The 19,429-nt window shown below is 39.1% G+C and overlaps 1 protein-coding gene across 1 annotated transcript in view; it reads right to left on the minus strand.

Annotated features, from left to right (window-relative positions):
- LOC120769437 (V-type proton ATPase catalytic subunit A-like) overlaps positions 1–19,429 on the minus strand; it is a 260,519-nt gene that overhangs the window by 69,148 nt on the left and 171,942 nt on the right. Inside the window, exon 5 of the mRNA XM_040096419.1 lies at positions 10,525–10,655. Coding sequence (XP_039952353.1) covers positions 10,644–10,655 — 12 coding nt within the window. The 3' untranslated portion in view covers positions 10,525–10,643. The remainder of the gene's footprint in view (positions 1–10,524; positions 10,656–19,429) is intronic.

Consider the following 19,429-nt stretch of genomic DNA (forward strand, 5'->3'; position numbering starts at 1 on the left):
AATTAATGCAAGAGTGTAGTGAGCACATCAGTCGGACATGATTTAATAGCCTCGGTAACCCCTGCACAGGTTACTCTTTGTATTCCCGTAAGTTTACTGATATTTCAGTGTTTCCTTAATGCTGGCCAGGTAACTTGTATTCCGTGGAACAGAATTGATTGGTTTCTAAGAGAGTGATACTATAAAACAACCCGAAAGATCGTAACAAGCTATCGAACGAAATGATGCCTATTTGACCAAAATCGGATCATAGCAACTATTTTATGAAAAGAACACGCCTGATTCGGTGCCAAAAATTGAAATTTGTTGAAAATGCAACAAAGCATCATATAACAGTAAGCTTTTGTGGCCGCATAATTAAAATGTTTGCAGGTGCTTCACATATTCATACTCACATAAAAATGGTTTATTGCCGCATTGTCTATATAATAAGCCCTTTTCTCTTGTCAGCGGTCCACATAAACATACTCTCACACATGCACATAACGGTGAATGAACTTTCACCGTTAGTCACCACACTTGCTGCCACTGCTTTCATGCTTGGCTTTTAAACTCCGTCGCACAGTCTTCACTGCCAATACACAGACACGAGGCAAGCTCTGCGGACGATGAGCGCCCTGCAGCTATTTGTGGCACATTACGCGTTTACAAGCGTTTGTTAGTTTAGTTTGTCGCATATTTGTCTACTTAAATATTTCGCATCACAAGAATTACCCGAAAGATAAAGAAAGCTAGGAAATATTGCGCAACTAACGGCATTTTTGCAGCGGAACGGAGTCAAACACTCAAAAGCAGACGGCAAGGGTGATGGGCGGGGTCGCTGAATTGCGCCAGATTAAATGTCATGACAACGGAGCTTTTCTTCGAATTTTATGCTAAAAAAGTGATTTCAATAAATTTAATGGTTTTCCATTTTCCCTTTTAAGCGCGCACATTTTCGGCAAAATGGCACAAGTTGCGAAAAAAAGCTGAATGAAAATGCGAAAAAGGATTCCAGTTTGTTTGCGCTCTCGCACATACTCACGCTCATACTCATATACTTGCATGAGTGTGTATGTGTGTGTGTGTGTGTGGCTGGCAAACTATGTCAGCTTGTTGCCGATTTGATTTTATAGTCGCTATAGCATGCCACACGCTGCCCCCACCTCTCCCTTCCGCCTGATTTTGCAATTTAGAAGAAACATTTTAAATAAAGGCAACCCTTCAGTGAGGCGCGCTCCGGCAGCGCCAGCACGCCCCCACATTTCTGGCATTCCATTCCCATTCCTCTCCCCCTCCCCCGTCAGCTCTGTGCGCTTTTGTATGTGTGCGTACAGGCATCCCTCATATGGCAGCTGGCGTTGTGTGTGCGCGGCAAAGGGATGCGAGCGCACTAAGCCGAGCGGATAACTTCAAATGACTGCTTTATGTAAATCCTGAGGATATCGTTTTGCAAATTGAATTTTTTTCTTAAGGATTTAACATTTCTGTTTTCGTTTTCTTGCCACTTTTGTTGTTTTTGCTTAGTTCGTCTTATTCGGACTGCTTTGCATTCCAACATTTCATGCGCCCAATGCGGCACACACACACCTAAACACACGTCGCTGGCGTTGGCCCCAGCAACCGATCACCCGACTCAATTTGGAATTTCCATTTCTGTGTTGTACGTCTTTGCATGCAACATTCTTAGCATGTATACATGTAGCAGCAGCTTAGCAACGCTGCCAAATGGCAAGCGCTGGCCCTCGGCTGCCCCACCAGCAGCGGCGACACCAGCAACCTGCCGGCGCTACGGTGAGGCAGCATTCCGTTGCTCTTGCAGTCACTATGTTTTTGTCTTTATTTGCATTTCACTTTGACAGATTCTCTTTCGGTAGCAATGACAGTTTAGCAGGATAAGGATAAGTTACAAAAACAAAGAAACATATTAAATAAAAAATGAAGTAAACACCCGTGTGTATGTGTGCACATATGTGGGGGGAAAACAAATGTTTTACATAGCAAGAAATGCTAAGAGACAATTGGGGAGCAAATACGAAAATTAATGTTGCGCTATCGGTGTGTGGGCGGCGGGGAAAAGCAATAAGCGCATTGATGAATATTTGGGTAATTGTGACAGAACCATTTGTTCCAACCATGAAGCATATCCAGCTAGTGACAAACGCGAGTCCTGGTAACGGTATACTTAAAAAATAGGTTAAAACAAAAATAAAAAGATTTTTGGCAATTTTTGCGACTTATTTTTTTGTTTCTCAGTCAAACCGATGCACGAAAAGCTCAATTATTCAAAAGTAGGATAGTTAAAGAAAGGGAGAGCCGTTTAAATGTTAACTTCAGCTGAGCAGAGTATCTTCGTCTTGATATTGAGCGGTTAGCTTCTATGGCAAGTTTATGCTATAGTGGTCTTACGTGAACAATATGTTCAGAGATTGTAGCGTTGCCAATCTATGTATATAATCCAAGGCAATTTTCATGCAAACATCTTGTCAGATAAAAAAGTGACGGCTCCGACAAATGAACAGCTTTATGAAGAGAAAGGGACGTGTCTTGAATTTCTTACAGACAACTAAAGGATTAGTCGTCATGTGTACAGATGAACAAACAGACACGAAAATGGCTAAAATAACACAGCTCCGAAAGATCTCCGACTGCGTGATACAAGCTTCGTGGCGAACTTAATAAACCATATTCAGGGTATAATACTGTAAGGGTGGAGTCCATAGCAACAATATTTCGATCTTTACATTGACAATTGACAATTGACGGTTTTACGTAAAAGGAATAAACCCGGACTTATATGCGAGTAAGCTCAAGCCCCGAGAGATTTGTATGCGGTTCGATACCGTTGGGGAAGGTTTGCAGCGGAATTTTTCTCGGATGGATCAAGGTTAAGAGAGAGAAAAGGTGCTGGTTCTCCATCAGCTCTATTTTCAGAATGCCGGATCACTACAGCGTCTAGCGAGTGGAAAATCTCATTATCAATAGCTTTAAGCTTCTCCCATATTAGATTTGTATAAGTGCCCGGTCACAGCGGTTCTTCTTGAGTTCTGTCATTGGCCCTTTGGATCTCCAGAATCGCCAGAAACTGTAAAGCCACTGAGCTTGCTAGGAAGAGCACCCTTTTTCCGGTAGCATCCAGAATCGGGGTTTCGATGTCTTTTTGAGTTCTGTCATCGGCCTTTTGGATCTGTAGTGAGCGCAGAAAGCACAGATCAACAACTATAATTTACGATTGTGTCAGATGCTTCTGGCTCATGGTGAACGATAAGAGGTCCTTCGAAATACTGGCTCTTAACAAAGCCAATCTGCCGCAGTGTTTAAGTGTTCTGACTGAACACACTGTCCAATATATACTATATATTCTGTCGAGCGCTGTTTGCCAAAGCTGTGTGGAGGAAAGCGAAGGGAAATCAGACTTCTTCCTCCTCTTTCGACGGCTTTTGCCACATTGAGATTGAAGCAGCTCGGTAGGTCTACTTTTGAAGAACCTAGCGAAGTAGCTGAGATTGATAGGCAAACCCACAAAACAAAAATTACATTACAAGTTTGCGACATCAGCAAGCTTAGCATAAATTAGTTTTTGGTACAGAATACCTAACAAAAATGTCTAACAGAGGCATCCGTTAAAATTTAAGGGTGCTTTGTATGGAGCTCATGCGACCTATTCGCAACACCTAGCAAAATGGATCAATCATTTGACGGCACGGACATCAAAGAGGGACAAAACACCGACTTAAATTGCCACATGTTGGCACATCAGTTGTGGCGGCAACTGGAAAATAGTTTTATCCAAAAAAAAGCTTTAACTAAAACAAACACAACGAAGGCTTTTCATTCAGCCGCAGTCATTAAGGAAAATATTAAAAAAAATCCTTGAACATACTCTCTGAAGCCACTCCGAATACTCGCTAATTTGAGTGGCAATCGCTAACGAGCACTGGCGCATTTGAATTCATATCTTTTTCCAGTTCGATTAGGAAGCACAAAAGCTGATTAGAAACAACATTGCTGCAAATTAGTACAAACCGACTGACCGAATGTGAACGCGGTTTGCTTCCGTGCGGCGAACCTCACGCGACACACCTGTCACACCAAACGCACACGCACACACATACAGACACCTAATGGCTCACACGCAAATGTGCGCTTGTGTTTAGCAGAGTTTATCTGAGCATGCCAGGCAGCCGGCCAAGCCACAATACAAATCCAATTTTGGCCAGCAATCAGCTCGTGACCTTCGATGTGGAAAATGTTGCTTTCAGCATGCAATTTACCACATAAACAATCGCCGCGCTGTGATTAAAAAAGTTCATTGCAGTTTGCAACGTCAACTAATATTATTTTTGTTTATCTAAACAATAAGTTGAGCGTGCACCAAAACAAAATCACTTGCCAATCGCAATAACGAGCAAAGTTTGCAGCTAATTATTTGTTTTTGTAAAACTTTTCTGTTGTTGTGACAGTTTATTTGCTTTAATTTCAGTTCAACAGGACCTTAGCTGTCGTTTCGAGTGCTCAATATTAAATATTTACTAAACTGACACTGAATTTGGATTAAAAAATGTGCATTCAATCCTTTAAATCCGCCAAAGTCAACCTGAGACCAGCTCTCAGTAGTGTTTGTTGAAGTTTGAAGCCAGTCCAAAGTAGTTTCTGATTTGTTTCGTGGCCTTCAATGAAACTTGGTTCCCTTGTATATATACTAGAAGCCAAGGAACTGCCGATCCAGCGAACTTGCTCTGAAGCAGACGAGAACTGTCCTATACGTCGGAAAAGTGATAGTTAACGCTTTTTCATGATTCTCAAGGTGTGATCTAAGTTTCATTTGGAGTTGGCGAGGACTGTCCTATACGTCGGGAAAGTAATGGTCCGGCCTTTTCATGATACTCAAGGTGTAATATACATACATATGTTTAATTTGGAGTTCAGGCCCCTTGTTACCGAATATTTAGCAATTTAGATGAACTAGACTATATACGGAGGATGAGGTCATGTGTAGAAGTTCACGCAATTGAGGAAAGTTCTCTGAGCGTCATTCGCTTGGGAGTGGCCAGAAACGATTCCTTTACATATGGCTCAAGCAGCTTACGACTTCTGGTCTTAGACCAAGCATCCTCTAGGTAGCCAAAGAACAAGGTTTGCAATCGAGCTAAAGTGAGAAGGCGAAACATCCCCTCTCCAGGATTGTGTGCTGGCTTTACGTGAAAAACGTCCCCAACGAAAAGGATAACTCGGCTATATTCGCGTAAGCTGTGTCTACGGCGGTAAAGAAGAAGAAAAAGACTATAAACTTCTGCATCTTTCGTCGTATTCCCAAGATTTGACCCTATGCGACTCTACATTGATTTCGAAACTTTTAAAGGCACTCGCTTGGTAGAAATTTGAGTTGAGTGTGGAGCTTAATGCTGTCACGGAAGCCTACTATGCTTTATAGACTACCAGAATACGAATTACTTAGACAGATTTAAGAAGTTGAAGCAATGAGGGGCACACACAACTACTTTTAAAATAGAAGAATCTAGAAGCTGCAGTGAAATTCCAAAAAAATCAATTTTTACATTCTCTCGCTATATAAGAAGAAAATAAGCTCTCGGTATATACTTGTATAATATATTATGTGTGACCTGGTCTACGAAAAGGGAGCTAACGTGCGAAAACTAGTTATCACATCACGTGAAAAAGCATCTCATCTTCCATCCGAAGCAACTAAAAAGTGAAAATTGATTTTTTGACACCTAAGCCCTTTTCCGTAGACCAGGTCACATATAAGTATATATGACATTGGGTACACACCTGCCATCAAATACACGTGGCGAACGGAAAGTAAAGTGCATGTCATGTGATACAATCTATGTATATTTTCGAATTTCTGCTCAAAACTGGGCCAATCATTCGTGAAATTTAGTTCTAACGAAGTCAGTGAGTTGAAATGAAGACTAACAAAGTAAAATGTAAACTGATTGAATTTGCGCCACCAGCGAATGAGCGGACTAACGAATGAACGAACCAAATAACGAAATAACGAAACGAATGAATAACCGTAAGCAACTCACACAAAAAATGCTGCACACACCAGACTATATATGGTATTTAGATATATTCTATAGCATTTGCATAGTTTTTACGTCAGTTGCATGCCACACATGAACTTTGTTGAACGCTGTTGCAGAATTTCACGTTGAAAATTGAATGTTTCTCTCCATATTACATATACAGAGATATGTATGTGTGTGTATGATACATAAATAAATAAATATATATATAAATATGTGTGTTCGCGCAGTATTTATGAAAATAAGAGTTCAGCGTCACGTCAGCGCTAATTACAACAACAAAACGCCACAAAACGCACAACTCAACTGCACATTCGAATTATATTTAATGCAGTTTGCGAAATAGCCGCTGAATGAAAGCGAAACGAAATGGAAATATTCGAGGAATAAATGGAACTTCAAATAGTAAATACAAAATACTTTTTGGCCTTTTTCTAGCTTGTGTAATTTCTAACTGCTAACTGCTAACTGTTATGTCATGGCAATTGGAAAAACAAATATTGGTAATTATATTAGTTTGCATAATCAATATAAAAATTTAGTTGTTTTGAGGAAAAATCATTTACGTTTTATTTGTTTTTGTAGTTACAGCAATTTATGTGATAATAGTGAATGAAGTGTCGCCTCAAATAAAATTAATTGCCTGCGGCTGAACGACACAAATAAATGGAATATTGCTGGAAAATTTGATATCTGATATTTGAGTAAGAATTTTGTTAAATTAAAAAGTTTAAAAAGGCGTTTCAGAGAACTTGGAAGTGCATTGCATACCTTATACGCGAATTTCTCAAAATGATGTTATCAAGGCCGCTGACCAACATTACTCGAAAGCGGCTTCACCGATTTGTTTCAAATTCTAAAACGAGCTTCTTAAATGTATTTGTTAGTATTTAAGCGAAGACTTTTCTTGCCATACAATTTAAGGTCGAAATTTTTGGCTAAAAATCGATTTTTCTTTTGTTTGAGAACCCGCCATTTTGTCAAAAAAAATTATTTTGCTTATTCTTTTGATTGAGTTTACTAGATTTAACATCATAGTACTTTAACGAAATCTGTTTGGTATTGGTCACCGCAAAACACCTTTTTTGAGGGAAACTACTGGAGATGAACTGTAGTTCCTTTCCAAATAAATATTTAAACCTTAACTCCTAAAATACAGCTGAAGGCAGTATAATACGTGCACACATTTTTGGACCAATAAATTTAAAAGTTTTCTTAGAAAAACAAAGACTGAAAAATTCGATTTTCTTGGCAGTTTAACTGTATATAACCCTTTAAAGGTGAATTCTCTTATGATGAAAACGATGTAAGAACCGATTTTTGGCCTTTTTGTTAGAGAGAGTGAGTATATTTACGACGAACGATTTTTATATAATTTTATAAATATATTTTACAAATTTAACGATTTTTAAGAAATATATCAATCGGAGAGACCTTTAAAATTAACATATATAATCGTTGGGGGAAATTATGGATTGATCATGCCTATAAATGGTGCCAACTCATGATATGCTGAGCCAAACATTAGTATAATTTAAACATGATATCACTTAGTTTGCCAAAAAAACATTCTATAAAATCAACCAACTCGTAAGACGAAGATCATTTCACTCGGGATATGTCAGGAGCGAGGAACCGCAAAATACCAATTTTACCAAATCCTACAGAGATAACTATGTTAAAATTCCGGGTACTTAATATTTTTTCGAATCCTTATTTGATGAACTATTTACCTATTATATGACACGAATCATCATGAGATTCGAAAAAGTCTTAAGGGGTTAAATGGGTTACAGAGATTCAGCCGTTGAGACCTCATCACCCTGTGTGTCTCACAAAATAATGCTCTCGCCGTGGACAGCGTAAGTTATTATTGGTTCATTTAAAATTAAAACACCAAAAATATTCCGTTAGTACATATGTAAATGTCGTGTTTGAACGCAGGGAAAAAAATAAAATTATAGTTTTTTCTCAGACTTTGAACAAAAAATTTCATTTTCATTTCATTTTTGTTTGAAATTTTCAAACGCACCTAACCCTTTAAGTAGGAGTTTTTCATTTTCAAATTTTATACTCATTGGTCCATAAGAAATAAATATATTTTTTCATTTGGAACTCTGAAAAATATGTGCACCTCTAAGAAGTTTTTCCAAGTCTTAGTTCTTTATCGTAAAGCGGAGCTGCTCCACCATTCAGTTTTCTATTTTTTTTCTTATTATAAGTTAGATAATTCCAAAGACGCTTCTCGCTACTTGAAAAAAATATCTCGTTCCATTGATTTTGCAGGCAATTGAATGCTCTAGAAAAAGGTCTCACATGACTTTTTTGTAAACCTAATAATTTAAAATGTATTAGCGGTTAAAGTTTGATTACTTAAGGCAACATTTTTTTCCTCTTAGGAATATTACAACTCAGTAAAAAATGAGAAAATTCATTGTTTTACAAGAAATTGACACTCCATCATCTCATTCAAAACTGTTACTGTTATTTTCAGAACTTTTATCTGCAAGATATTAAACCTATTTAAGAAAATTCACTTATTCAATGAAGCTTTGATAACTCAGCACCAATAATTTACGAAATATTTACAACAATGTCACATAGCACCTCAATTCTTTTGATCACATGACAGGGTTAAGCAAAATTGTCCATACCATAAATAACACCAAAGCACAGAAAATATTATCGAACTATGCAAAAATCAATAAATAAAATAAGAACACGTAGGAATTCAACATTTACATAGTTCTACAAGCAAACAGGTGTAAGATATGCCAGCAAGCATAAATAGAAATGTTGCAACTATTGCTAAACACAACAACACATGTACTCGTACACGTGAGTAAACGAAAGTATGAGCAATAACAATGTAAACAATAAATTTATGAAGTGACAAACTGCTCCCCCAACACAGAAAGACAAGAAGAAGGATAGAACAGCAAAGGGAAAGTTAACCAACTGAAATATAGAATATTGTTCACACACACACCCGCACACTGGTGGCTTGAGGGATGCTTGCATGCTTCAAATGGCGAAATAAAACAGAATTTGCATTTCACAATGGAGGACACGCAAGCGATTACAACATATGACAGGTTTAGCACAGGACACACACGCACACATATGTACATACTTATACTCCTGCTCACCTGCATGGATATACAAATGAGCATGCAGGTATTTTCTATTGTTATTGTCATTGTTCAGGTACAAAATTGCGCACCTGAACGCCTGCTTGGACACAGAAGCATTTTTGACAGGCAGCAGCTGCTGCGCCGGACGCAACGAAACACCGCCCGACCTGCTGATAAATGTTTGACTAGCCTGAAGGGGTAATTTTGATAAATGCTGCATATTGACTAAGCGGGCGTAAATAATTTATGGCTAAGTTTAACTCTTAACTCGAACACTTTGCTGCACTACAATGTGCTGCTGAGCGCATAAGGAATGGCAAAGTATAGTGACGTTGCTCATACGCCACGGTGCACCTTGGCTCCAGTACATTTTCTTGGGCACCGGGAAGCGGTAAGTACGAAGCTTTAAGAATGAAATCCACTAATTTCGATGCCAACAGCACTGCTCGCACAATCGGCCAACAGATTGCCGACACAATGGCTCAAATGCGCCCAACGGGAGCTGTCAAAATGTTTCATTACGAACCGCTGGGAACAATTAAAATAACTGGCAGCAGTCAAAAAAAAGGAGAAACGAAAATTAAACTGCCAGTAAAATTACAAAATAGCAACATAATGGCGGGGCAAATGATGCGCGCATGCAGTGGAAAGGATGTTGAATGAGCCTTAAGCAGCGTATCGATGAAATAGGGCGGAAGGCAATTTGGAGCGCACGTAGACACACACACACACCAGCTGCGGTCACCCATGACAATAAGCAGCCAGAAAATATTGTGGCAATGCTGAAAATGAAGCAGCGGCGCCAACAAATGCGCCATTGTTGTGTCGATAGAATTTGTGGCAGCCACAACGGCTTGCCCCGCCGCCACACTCCAACTGTAGGCAGCAAAAACGCGCAGACATTGAAAAGGCTGAATAGCAGCGCAATCGTACGAGCACACCGAGGTCCGCTGTAGCCAACACGTCAACACCGTTATTATTATGCAGCAGACAAAAAATGCGAAATAGCATACATACAACATTAACAACAACAATTACAGCGGTGTGGTGAAACGTTAAGAGCGCAAATGAAGCAAAAATATCGAATTGCAGCACTTGGTCGCGTGTGTGTGTGTCGGTTTAGTTGGCTATGGGGCTTACAAGTAGCAAATGTAGTTGGATAAACCTTAAATGTATAGACGCTCGTATGTGTTTAGATGTGTATGCTACCCTTCGCAGCAGCTGCGTGGACCTGTGCTGAAACTTAAATGCGCACAATGCTCAAGTGCTGCCAGTTGCAGTGCCAAATACTACAAAATCTAACATGTAGGTCTTTAGTTAGCCATGTGTGTGCTTAGATATGAGTAGTTGAGACTTACATGTTGATTGCTCCGTGTGCACGAAATAATTGCTGCTGACGGGTTGCGTTGATGTGCGGTCGCTACTCTCTTCTCACTCCTCAATAGTTGTTGTCTCATAGCAGAAAACTGTTGGCGCCTCACTGGTGTCCCTAAATAAAGAAGAAAAAAAAAAAACATTTTGAAGCTATATATTATACATAAGTGCACAGTGGTCAAAAAAACCAGTTTTGTTGTAATTAGAAGAATTTAAAATAAAATTTTTTATTCAAAAATATTATAGAGATTCTTTTATAAAAATTAAAATCAAAGAAATTAACCAACATGTTGCTAGAGAGTGGAATAGTTTGTATCTTAAACCACTCAAGCTACAAAAACCAAATGCGCTTAAGACAACTGCCTTAAGTACCCCTACCAACACTGTAAAATGAAAATAAATCGGAAGATACCTAAATACGACTGACACATACAATTTTTTAAGATGGTATGAGAGGGTTCAATAGGAGACAGGGCAAAAACTGGGCGATGGGCACAGCACCGCCCACTTTTCAGGGAATCACTTGCAACTTTTCGTTTTTATGAACAAAACTGTCGATTCTGATGCGAAGAAAGTCCACAAATTATTTACGAACAACCATTACATTCAGCCAAATATTCAGTTGGGTGTCGCTTTTGGTCTATCATTGGAATAATCGGTCCGTACTACTTTCGAAATGAAGCGTTATGGATCGATGATAACCAACTTTTTATGGCCGCAATTGGAAGAAATTGATCTTGACAATTTCTTGTTCCAACAAAAAGGGGCTGCGTGCCACATAGCACGTGCAACCACCGAATTATGGCGAGAAAAGTTTGGAAATTCGATTATTTCAAGAAATAGTGGCAGTAGTCTCTAGGAAGAAACTACTTTTGTTGGGTTATTTAAAGTCATTGGTCTTTGGGAATAAACCAGGCTCTCTTCAAGACACAGAAGTCAATATTGAACGCGCTATCCGTGACATACGACTTGATTTAGTGGAAAAATACTCGAAAATTGAGTGCATCGAATTCATTCCTGCAAAAGAAGTCATTGAAAGCATTTAAATGAGGATATGTTCGGAACTTAATTGTATCGATCCACATTTGCAAGGAAAAAGACGATATGAAAAGGGAATACTAATACCCGAAATGTTCCTACGGAAAAATGTGTATGATACCAAGCTATTAGGAGAAAGTTACCTTCGCGCAAATACAGTTAGCTAGCGCCTAAAGTACAACGTCAAGGCCTAAATAAATTTTTTTCAAATTACTAGCCAATTTTCGAATTCTTAAAAGTCAGTAAGAACTATACACTGTATTCTTGTACATTACCTACTATAGTACAAAAGCACACAACCTATGAGGCTCATAGTGCCCACAACCACGCCAATAATTTAGTATCACAAATTTTGACATCGCAAAGCTGCCACAGACGCACTCACAACAATGGAACGCTCGCTACATACATACATAAACACAGCAGAGGCGGCGCTGACCGGCCACTACGCTGCTGCTCAACTGGCAAAAATGCGAGCACCCGACGACTTTCTTGCCGCCAGACTGCCGTGGCATGCAACTTATCAAATTTTTTTTCACCACAACGTAACTGATACTTCCATATTACGCCACAACACACACACACAAAAATTCGCCAATAAGCACTGGCAATATGTGTGCTGGCACGTGCAACGGCGGAGGCAACAGAAACACACTTGAAACGTTTCCCCAGCATTTTTGTAGCTCTTTGCACATTTGACCTTTTTTCAAAAGGAATTTCATATTGAGAGCGGTGCGCGTAATTGCCTCTGTCAGCTGCAGATTAAAAAATGACAACGGCAACAACAACTATTACGAGCACAATGGCAACAATCGGATAGGTAAACTTTTAGGTTTGCCAATTAAACAGTGTAAGCTACTTTCAAACGGCAACTAGCGCATATTTAGCAATGAGTTTCTGTAGCGAAACGAAAATGTGGAAAAAAATATTTTCAAGCGTTCAGGTATAAATGACCCCGATTACCCGTTCGGTTTAAAAATTAACGACACTGTCTTTACTGGCCGGCCGTTACTGTGCTCGAGACTCGTTTCTGACACGTGAAAAACTCACACACTCGTTATTGTTCTTGTTGTTGTGCTCTATATTCTCGCCGCTTGACTGCTGTGCCATTGAGTTTGTTTTTCTGCCCAATCGATTGCTTATAAATTTAATAGGATCTGTCAGTGTTGACCGGAAGTAATGAAATTGATAATTATACTTGGGCATGTCGATGAGTTTTAACTGTAATGGGGCATCACATTGATAGTGATTGTTCAGCACACACACACGCACACACACACACACTTTTAGCTGAGTGGCAAAACTTACTGCCGAACCAACGTCAATTAGCTGGCTTAGTGCACGTGGCGTATGAGCGACATTATTTTCCAATAAATTAATGAGCCATGAGTCGAAAACTTTTGCGGATTAAAGTAAGTGACCATTCATCCAGCAAAGCTATTTAAAATCATTATACCGCATATTTTGTAGGTACGATAACAACGGAGATGTCACAACAGTTGCATATGTATATGGCTGAGGGACTTTGGGAAAGGGAATTATCTGCGCTGTGATTTGCATTATAAACACATTTTAAGCAGCAAAAAGCTTTTATATAAATTAATTTACTCTCACAACGTATTTCGCAAAGTGATAATGATAAAGTACATGGAAGCTCAGATTCGGTCTAGAACCACAACTAGAGTTTATTAAAATTTAAGTGCTCAAGCGTATGTTATACTTACAATACTACTAAAGAGCCCACGTTTATTCAGCAAGAATATCAACCAGCCGAACAGAGGGACTGTTCTAAATTGGACATATTCTACAAAATCACTTTTGGATTTGGTGTTTTCATTATCGCATGCCCTGGCTCAGTCTCGTTGCTCTTGCTGCATTTCAGTATTATGACTTGCGACCAGATTCATCCACATCTTGTTATTTATTAAATAAGTCAACAAAATTTTCCCTTACATGCTACAATATGCGTAACTGAATGCATGTTCTCATTAGAATAACATAAGTGCGATAATTTCATAAGGGAGATGAGTGTTATGTGCATGATTAAATAGTCACTGGCATTTGCGGTGTGATAATTCAATTCGACAAATATTGACATGTGAGTGTTTGTTGTGACTCACGACGTTCACTCTGTTGCATGTCAAGAATGTACTCGAGAGTTTAGAAGTGTATGGCGTTGTTGCTGCATAAACAATTAATTCCAAAGTTAACTGTACACCTGGCATGATATTAATAGCCGCTAGTGTATGTGGGGCTCTTTGGGAGTTTAATATAATTGCTTGCAAATGAGATAATCATTTGATTTACACTTGTCAATTACACACTTTGGAGCAGACTTGTGGCCTATGAGACTAAAATTCGTTCAGGGTATTGTGCACTTAACTACTGCCAGCGGTTTTTAGCTCTGATTTTAATTATTTTTCTGTAATAGCGATAAAACATGACGGAAAAAACCGAATTGAAACAAACATTTTCAAACACAGCTAAAAGTCATTTTTTCACTATTTGACTTCCTATCCTGGTCTTTTAGAGCTTTAAAGTCAAGATTCGACGCCACCTTTCATGAAGTGTCTTAGAGAAAAAACATTTCAATATCCTTGTATGTTCATATATTTTATATATATTCAGTGCAGTGCATGGTTAGAAGTGCGGAGGGGCTCTTTTCTGTATACTTCTATAGATTTTTTACTGCTTGTTATATATTTTTCTTCCTAACCTCGAATTAATCAATTACGCCATTTTCAAATCCGCGCTGCTTTCAAATTATTGCCGTGCGTAATACAAGAAACAAATACTTTAAAGCATCAACGCTCACACAAACACACATTCACATAAGTATATCTACATAGCGCAGGCCTTATTTAGTTGTTTCCCGTTACAGTCATTCCGTGTAGAATCAAAATGCAATAAAATACATTTTCCTAAAACATATTACCCAAACTGCAGCTCCTCTGACAGCTCTATGACACAATTCGGAAGACAACAAACCCACACACACACTCATATGTGAATGTATAACATGTGTGCACAAATGCCATCCGTTTGACGCACACACCGCCGAACGCCGCCACTTATATGTACATCCACATTGTGTATTCTAAGTATTGTCGAAGTTTATTCGTTCGTCCGTTTATCGCGTTGGCAAAAGCAAAATGAGATAACGAAATTGTCGGCCATATTCTGGCGTTTTATGGTTTGACATGTGTCAGTTGAGGATGTCAGCCAGTGTGTCGCTTAGTGGCGAGCGTATCGATGCACCGTTACGCGCTGCTCATCGGGTCGTTTCCGTTTAGTTGCTTGATTTATGGCATTCGCCAAGGACAACACAAACGCACACACACACACACACATTCATGCAGCATCATAAAAGCAGGGCAATACGTAGATGGAATAACAACTAGAATCAAGTGCAATAAAATCGGCGAAGTGCCAGTACAGCTGACGCTTTTATTTTTCAATTTCGGCGACAAAGTCACCCCTCTGCCCCCCGGCAGCGCAACACTTAGCAACTGAGCGGCGAACACTCCGCGCCGCACTGCGTCTCGTCTCACCACCAGCGAAGTGTGATAAAATTGAAGACAAGACAACACCCGCGCATATAAAACACTCGCAGAAGAGCCAGAGACACAGCCAAGAAATAAATTGCAAAAGTGAATGCGAGTGTTGAAATGGCGACGCGTTTAAACGAGCATTCTGGCACACACACACATACAAACATTGGCGCTGGAAACAAGCAATAACTTTTTTGGCAATTTCGTTGGACTCTGGGAGAAACGCACGCACTTCCCGTGAATATGTGTGTGTGCGTTGGATGTCACGTCATACATGCTATAATATGTTTATCTACTTAATGTGTTAAGGGAAGCAAAGTGCTATCGCTTTACATTTACGTGGCGGGTTTTATGTGTGTGCGTGGCAGCTGTGATTTATTCAAACATAAGAATAAATTTCATTAATTTAAATTCTTAAACATTCAAAGCAGTTTATGATGGTATATTAGTGGCTGAGAGCAATTTTAAAGCGTTTGCGGAAAGAGATAACTCAAAACTGAATAAAAATGGATTAAATTAGATCACTAACCAAGGAAGGTATCTCTGGAGCACTTCAACCGAACGGATATAAGAGAGAATATAACTTGCATAGCTAGCATTTTATACTACTGTGAGCAAATTGAAAGGTGAATTTTTAATTTATATTTTGCGTGTTATTCGAATTGGTAAATTTTTTTCTGATTTACCTTCGCGTCACTTCTGGCTATTCAGCAAATTCACAAGACCACTTTGATGGCCATCACGACGGCGGATTTTTCCAAGTGCTATGATGACTGGAAAATTCGTTGGCATAAGTATTTTGCAGCGGGAAGGGATTACTTTGAAGGAAATGAAATGGACAAGATTACCCTTTCAATTTGATGCTGTGCGCAAACTGTGTCGCACAATCGTCATGCTATCTATCCTGAGCTTAAGAGAACTACACGCATTAGTGGGAAGAGCATACATTTAATATTGTATAAAAATTTTATTGTGGAAATTTTTTTTCACCTTTGATCCCAAAAAATTTTTACTTAGTCGGATCACTTTTCACTGCGACAATACGAGCTCTTAGACATCAACTAAGCAATCCATTCGTTCATGAAGAAAGTCGTCGAGCATTACGCCGCACGCCCCTATTCTGGCGCTGAATGACGAAAAGAAGCTTATGGATCACCCCCGCTGGTTACAGAAGAGGAACCATTGGCCATAGCTAAAAAAATCAAAAACAACAAGCGCCTGGAGTCGATGGCATACCAAACTGAGCACTAAAGATTGTCATAATTTCAAAGCCAACTCTTTTCGCTAAAATGTACAACGCATATATAAAAAAAGAGTGTTCCCTGATCTCTGGAAAGTCTAGCGCCTGGTTTTAATCCCAAAACTAAACAGCCACTAGTTGAACCTTCATCGTATCTACCTATGTGCAGCTCGACAAAATGGGCAAAGTGTATGAAAGCAAAATAAGAAACCACTTGGAGTTTGCAATTCAAACCAGTGGACTATCAGAAAGACAATGCGGCTTCAGAAAACATAGGTCCACTATCGATGCACCGAAAGAAGTTGTCGCCCCTGAGTACCTCATATATATCATTATGAGTTATTTTCAAAATAGAAGGCGGATCTACGACGCACCCATAGAAGACTCTGAACCCGTGTTTTTCCATTGTCCTCGGTTTCTAAACTTAAAAGAAAAGTTAGAATAGTGCAGGTGGTAGTTTAACGGTGGAAAATTTGACTGCATTTACCTGAACGTGTCAGTACTCTCAAAAGCTGTTCGCGAAGCGGCAACTTCCATCACGACAATATTAATCAAATCTATCTATCTATTTACAGCAGAATAGGCGTCAGTCCGACTATTATAGCATCTTCTACTTGTAAGTGATCTGACATCTTGCTCCAGCAGGGCATTAAAGTATTGCAATACCGTTTAAAGAGATATACCCAGAGTAACATAAAACACTAAGCAACACTGCTTCCATGAAACAATTGCAATAATATCACCTCCAAAATTTTTGACCGACGCAGCAGCTTGAAGTTAACATGGCAGAAATAGTAGAACCTTAGACTTTTAGACCAAAGATTCTGTACAATTTTTCAAGACTGTGGGCGAATATCGAGAGCGCTTTAAAGACTAAAATCATATCATCACATTTAAATCATTGTGTACAGGAAGCAATGGCTTACTTATAAAAAGCTGCAGTCTATCTTTGCTAACCAAAGATGCTAGTGAAACTGCACCTCATTTCTGGCATATCAACACAATATTCGTGTATTGATAAGCGCCGAATACAAAACTGCAATCCGTTGTTCATTTTCAAGTCCCTGAAGAGTTGGTTACAGGCAGCCAATATTTATTATAACCACATAAGTGTACTCGAATTCCTTCTTTTACCCAAAAATTTGCAAATAACTGTTTTCAATTTCATGCCAGCAATGCAATTACGCCAAAGTAGAAATAGCTGTATGCCGTTCTGCCGTGAAATTGCTGATAATATTGAATACTTGCAATTGTTTGGCGGAAGAAGATTTTATTTTAATTTAATAGATTATTTCTTTAGCGCCCCAAACGTGCTTACTTAAATGGCATGAAAGCATTTAATTAAAAATGCGAGTTGGCTGGAGAGCAGAGTCACAGAGAACAGACGTGTGAGCTACAGTGGTTTTCTGCGGCGCATTGATCGGGATACAGAGAAATATTTTGATTTGGATAGATGTTTCGAACAAACTATGAGCTTTTTTTGGTTTTTATACAAAATTTGTTTTTAAGAAAAGCTAAATTTTTAGAAAAATTATTGACAGTGAGTAGCAAGTTATCTTATTTGCAGTAACGAAAATTCTCTTTCAGTATTTTAGTAGTGTTTTCTTCTCAAATCTGAGAAAGTATTTTCATCTTCTTGGTTTTTTGCTTCCAACTCCGCAGAAATATGTATATATATAAGAAGGTCTCAGTATTTTAATAATTTTTAATAATGTTTTCTTCTCAAATCTGAATAAATATCTGCTTCTTCTTGATTTTTCTTTGAAATTCCGCAGAAAGAAACAAGAACGCCTCAGTGTTGCCGCAATAGCTGATCTGGGCTCGGAGCTGTGTAGCCAAATGGAACACCGCTTATGCGCCGCCATATGCGCGTGCATGTGTACTCATTTGTTGTTGTTGCCGTTGTTGTGTGTTTACAGCGCATTGAAATCTGCAGCAATTAAAAATGCCGCATAACCATTTAATCCTTAATGCGCGTGTGAACGGAGAAAAGGGATGTGTAAACTTGAAAAATATTTAATTTTAATTTTGCTTGCGCGCCCTTCTTGTTGTCGCAGGCCGTTGGCATGACGCAGCGTTTCGCTTGTGCTGGCTCAAGCACCGCTGCACTTACACGCACTGCTGCTGATGTTGTTGTTGTTGTTGATGTTGTTGTTATTGTTGCTCTTGTTGTTATTATTGTTGTTGTTCAGTCGCTCATGCCGCTGTTCATTAAGTAGTCATCAGCGCGGGTTTTCCTGCGCTTGCATATGTGAGTGTGTGTGTGCCTTAACCATACTGCGTTTGCACACACGCACACAAACAGCGTATTTATTTGTAAATCGGTGCGTGTATATATATAAAGTAAATATTAATTTAACAGCTACATAGTGTGTGCGCGCAATTCATACAAACATATGGTCGCATGCAACCGTGCGTGGCTGTGTGCGCGCGTCGCGTGTATGCAAACTTGTTAAAGCAAAGCCTAGAAGCTTAAACACTTAACGTCTCACTTTCAGCGCTCATATCCCGTTTAAAACCAATGCAGCTGTGTGTAGCATACATATAGGCGCATTTACTCATGTATGTGAGTATATAAATATGTTTGTTTGTTGTTTGCGAAATTTAAAGCAAACAGAAACACCTACGATTTCGCGGCGCAAGGACAAATTGTATGACGAATTGTGGCACGTGCAAGTTTTTATACACACACACACATAAACATAACTGTATAAATATGTACGCCCATAAGATCTGGCATGCGCACAGCAATCCCAACGGCATAATCATTTCATTCAATGCACACATTACGGCCAGATTGGTTGACTTAAGTTAATGCGTTGAGCATTACCGTGTGTGCGGCGCGCAGGCGACTTGTTGTTGCAGCGCGTATGAAATTCATAAAATTACAGCAAATTTTAAAAACACATGGGAATATTAAAATGTAAGCCAAAAGCTCCACTGTCCTGAGAAAAACTTAAAAATCTCGCGCGTGTGTGTCTGTGTGTGTGTGTTCTATGCCCGATTATGTCCTTTATATAAGCGCGCGGTGGTGTATGTGTGTGTGCGTGGTATATGAAT

The sequence above is a fragment of the Bactrocera tryoni genome, chromosome 2 (assembly GCF_016617805.1).
Source record: "Bactrocera tryoni isolate S06 chromosome 2, CSIRO_BtryS06_freeze2, whole genome shotgun sequence".
NCBI classification, from domain to species: Eukaryota; Metazoa; Arthropoda; class Insecta; order Diptera; family Tephritidae; genus Bactrocera; species Bactrocera tryoni.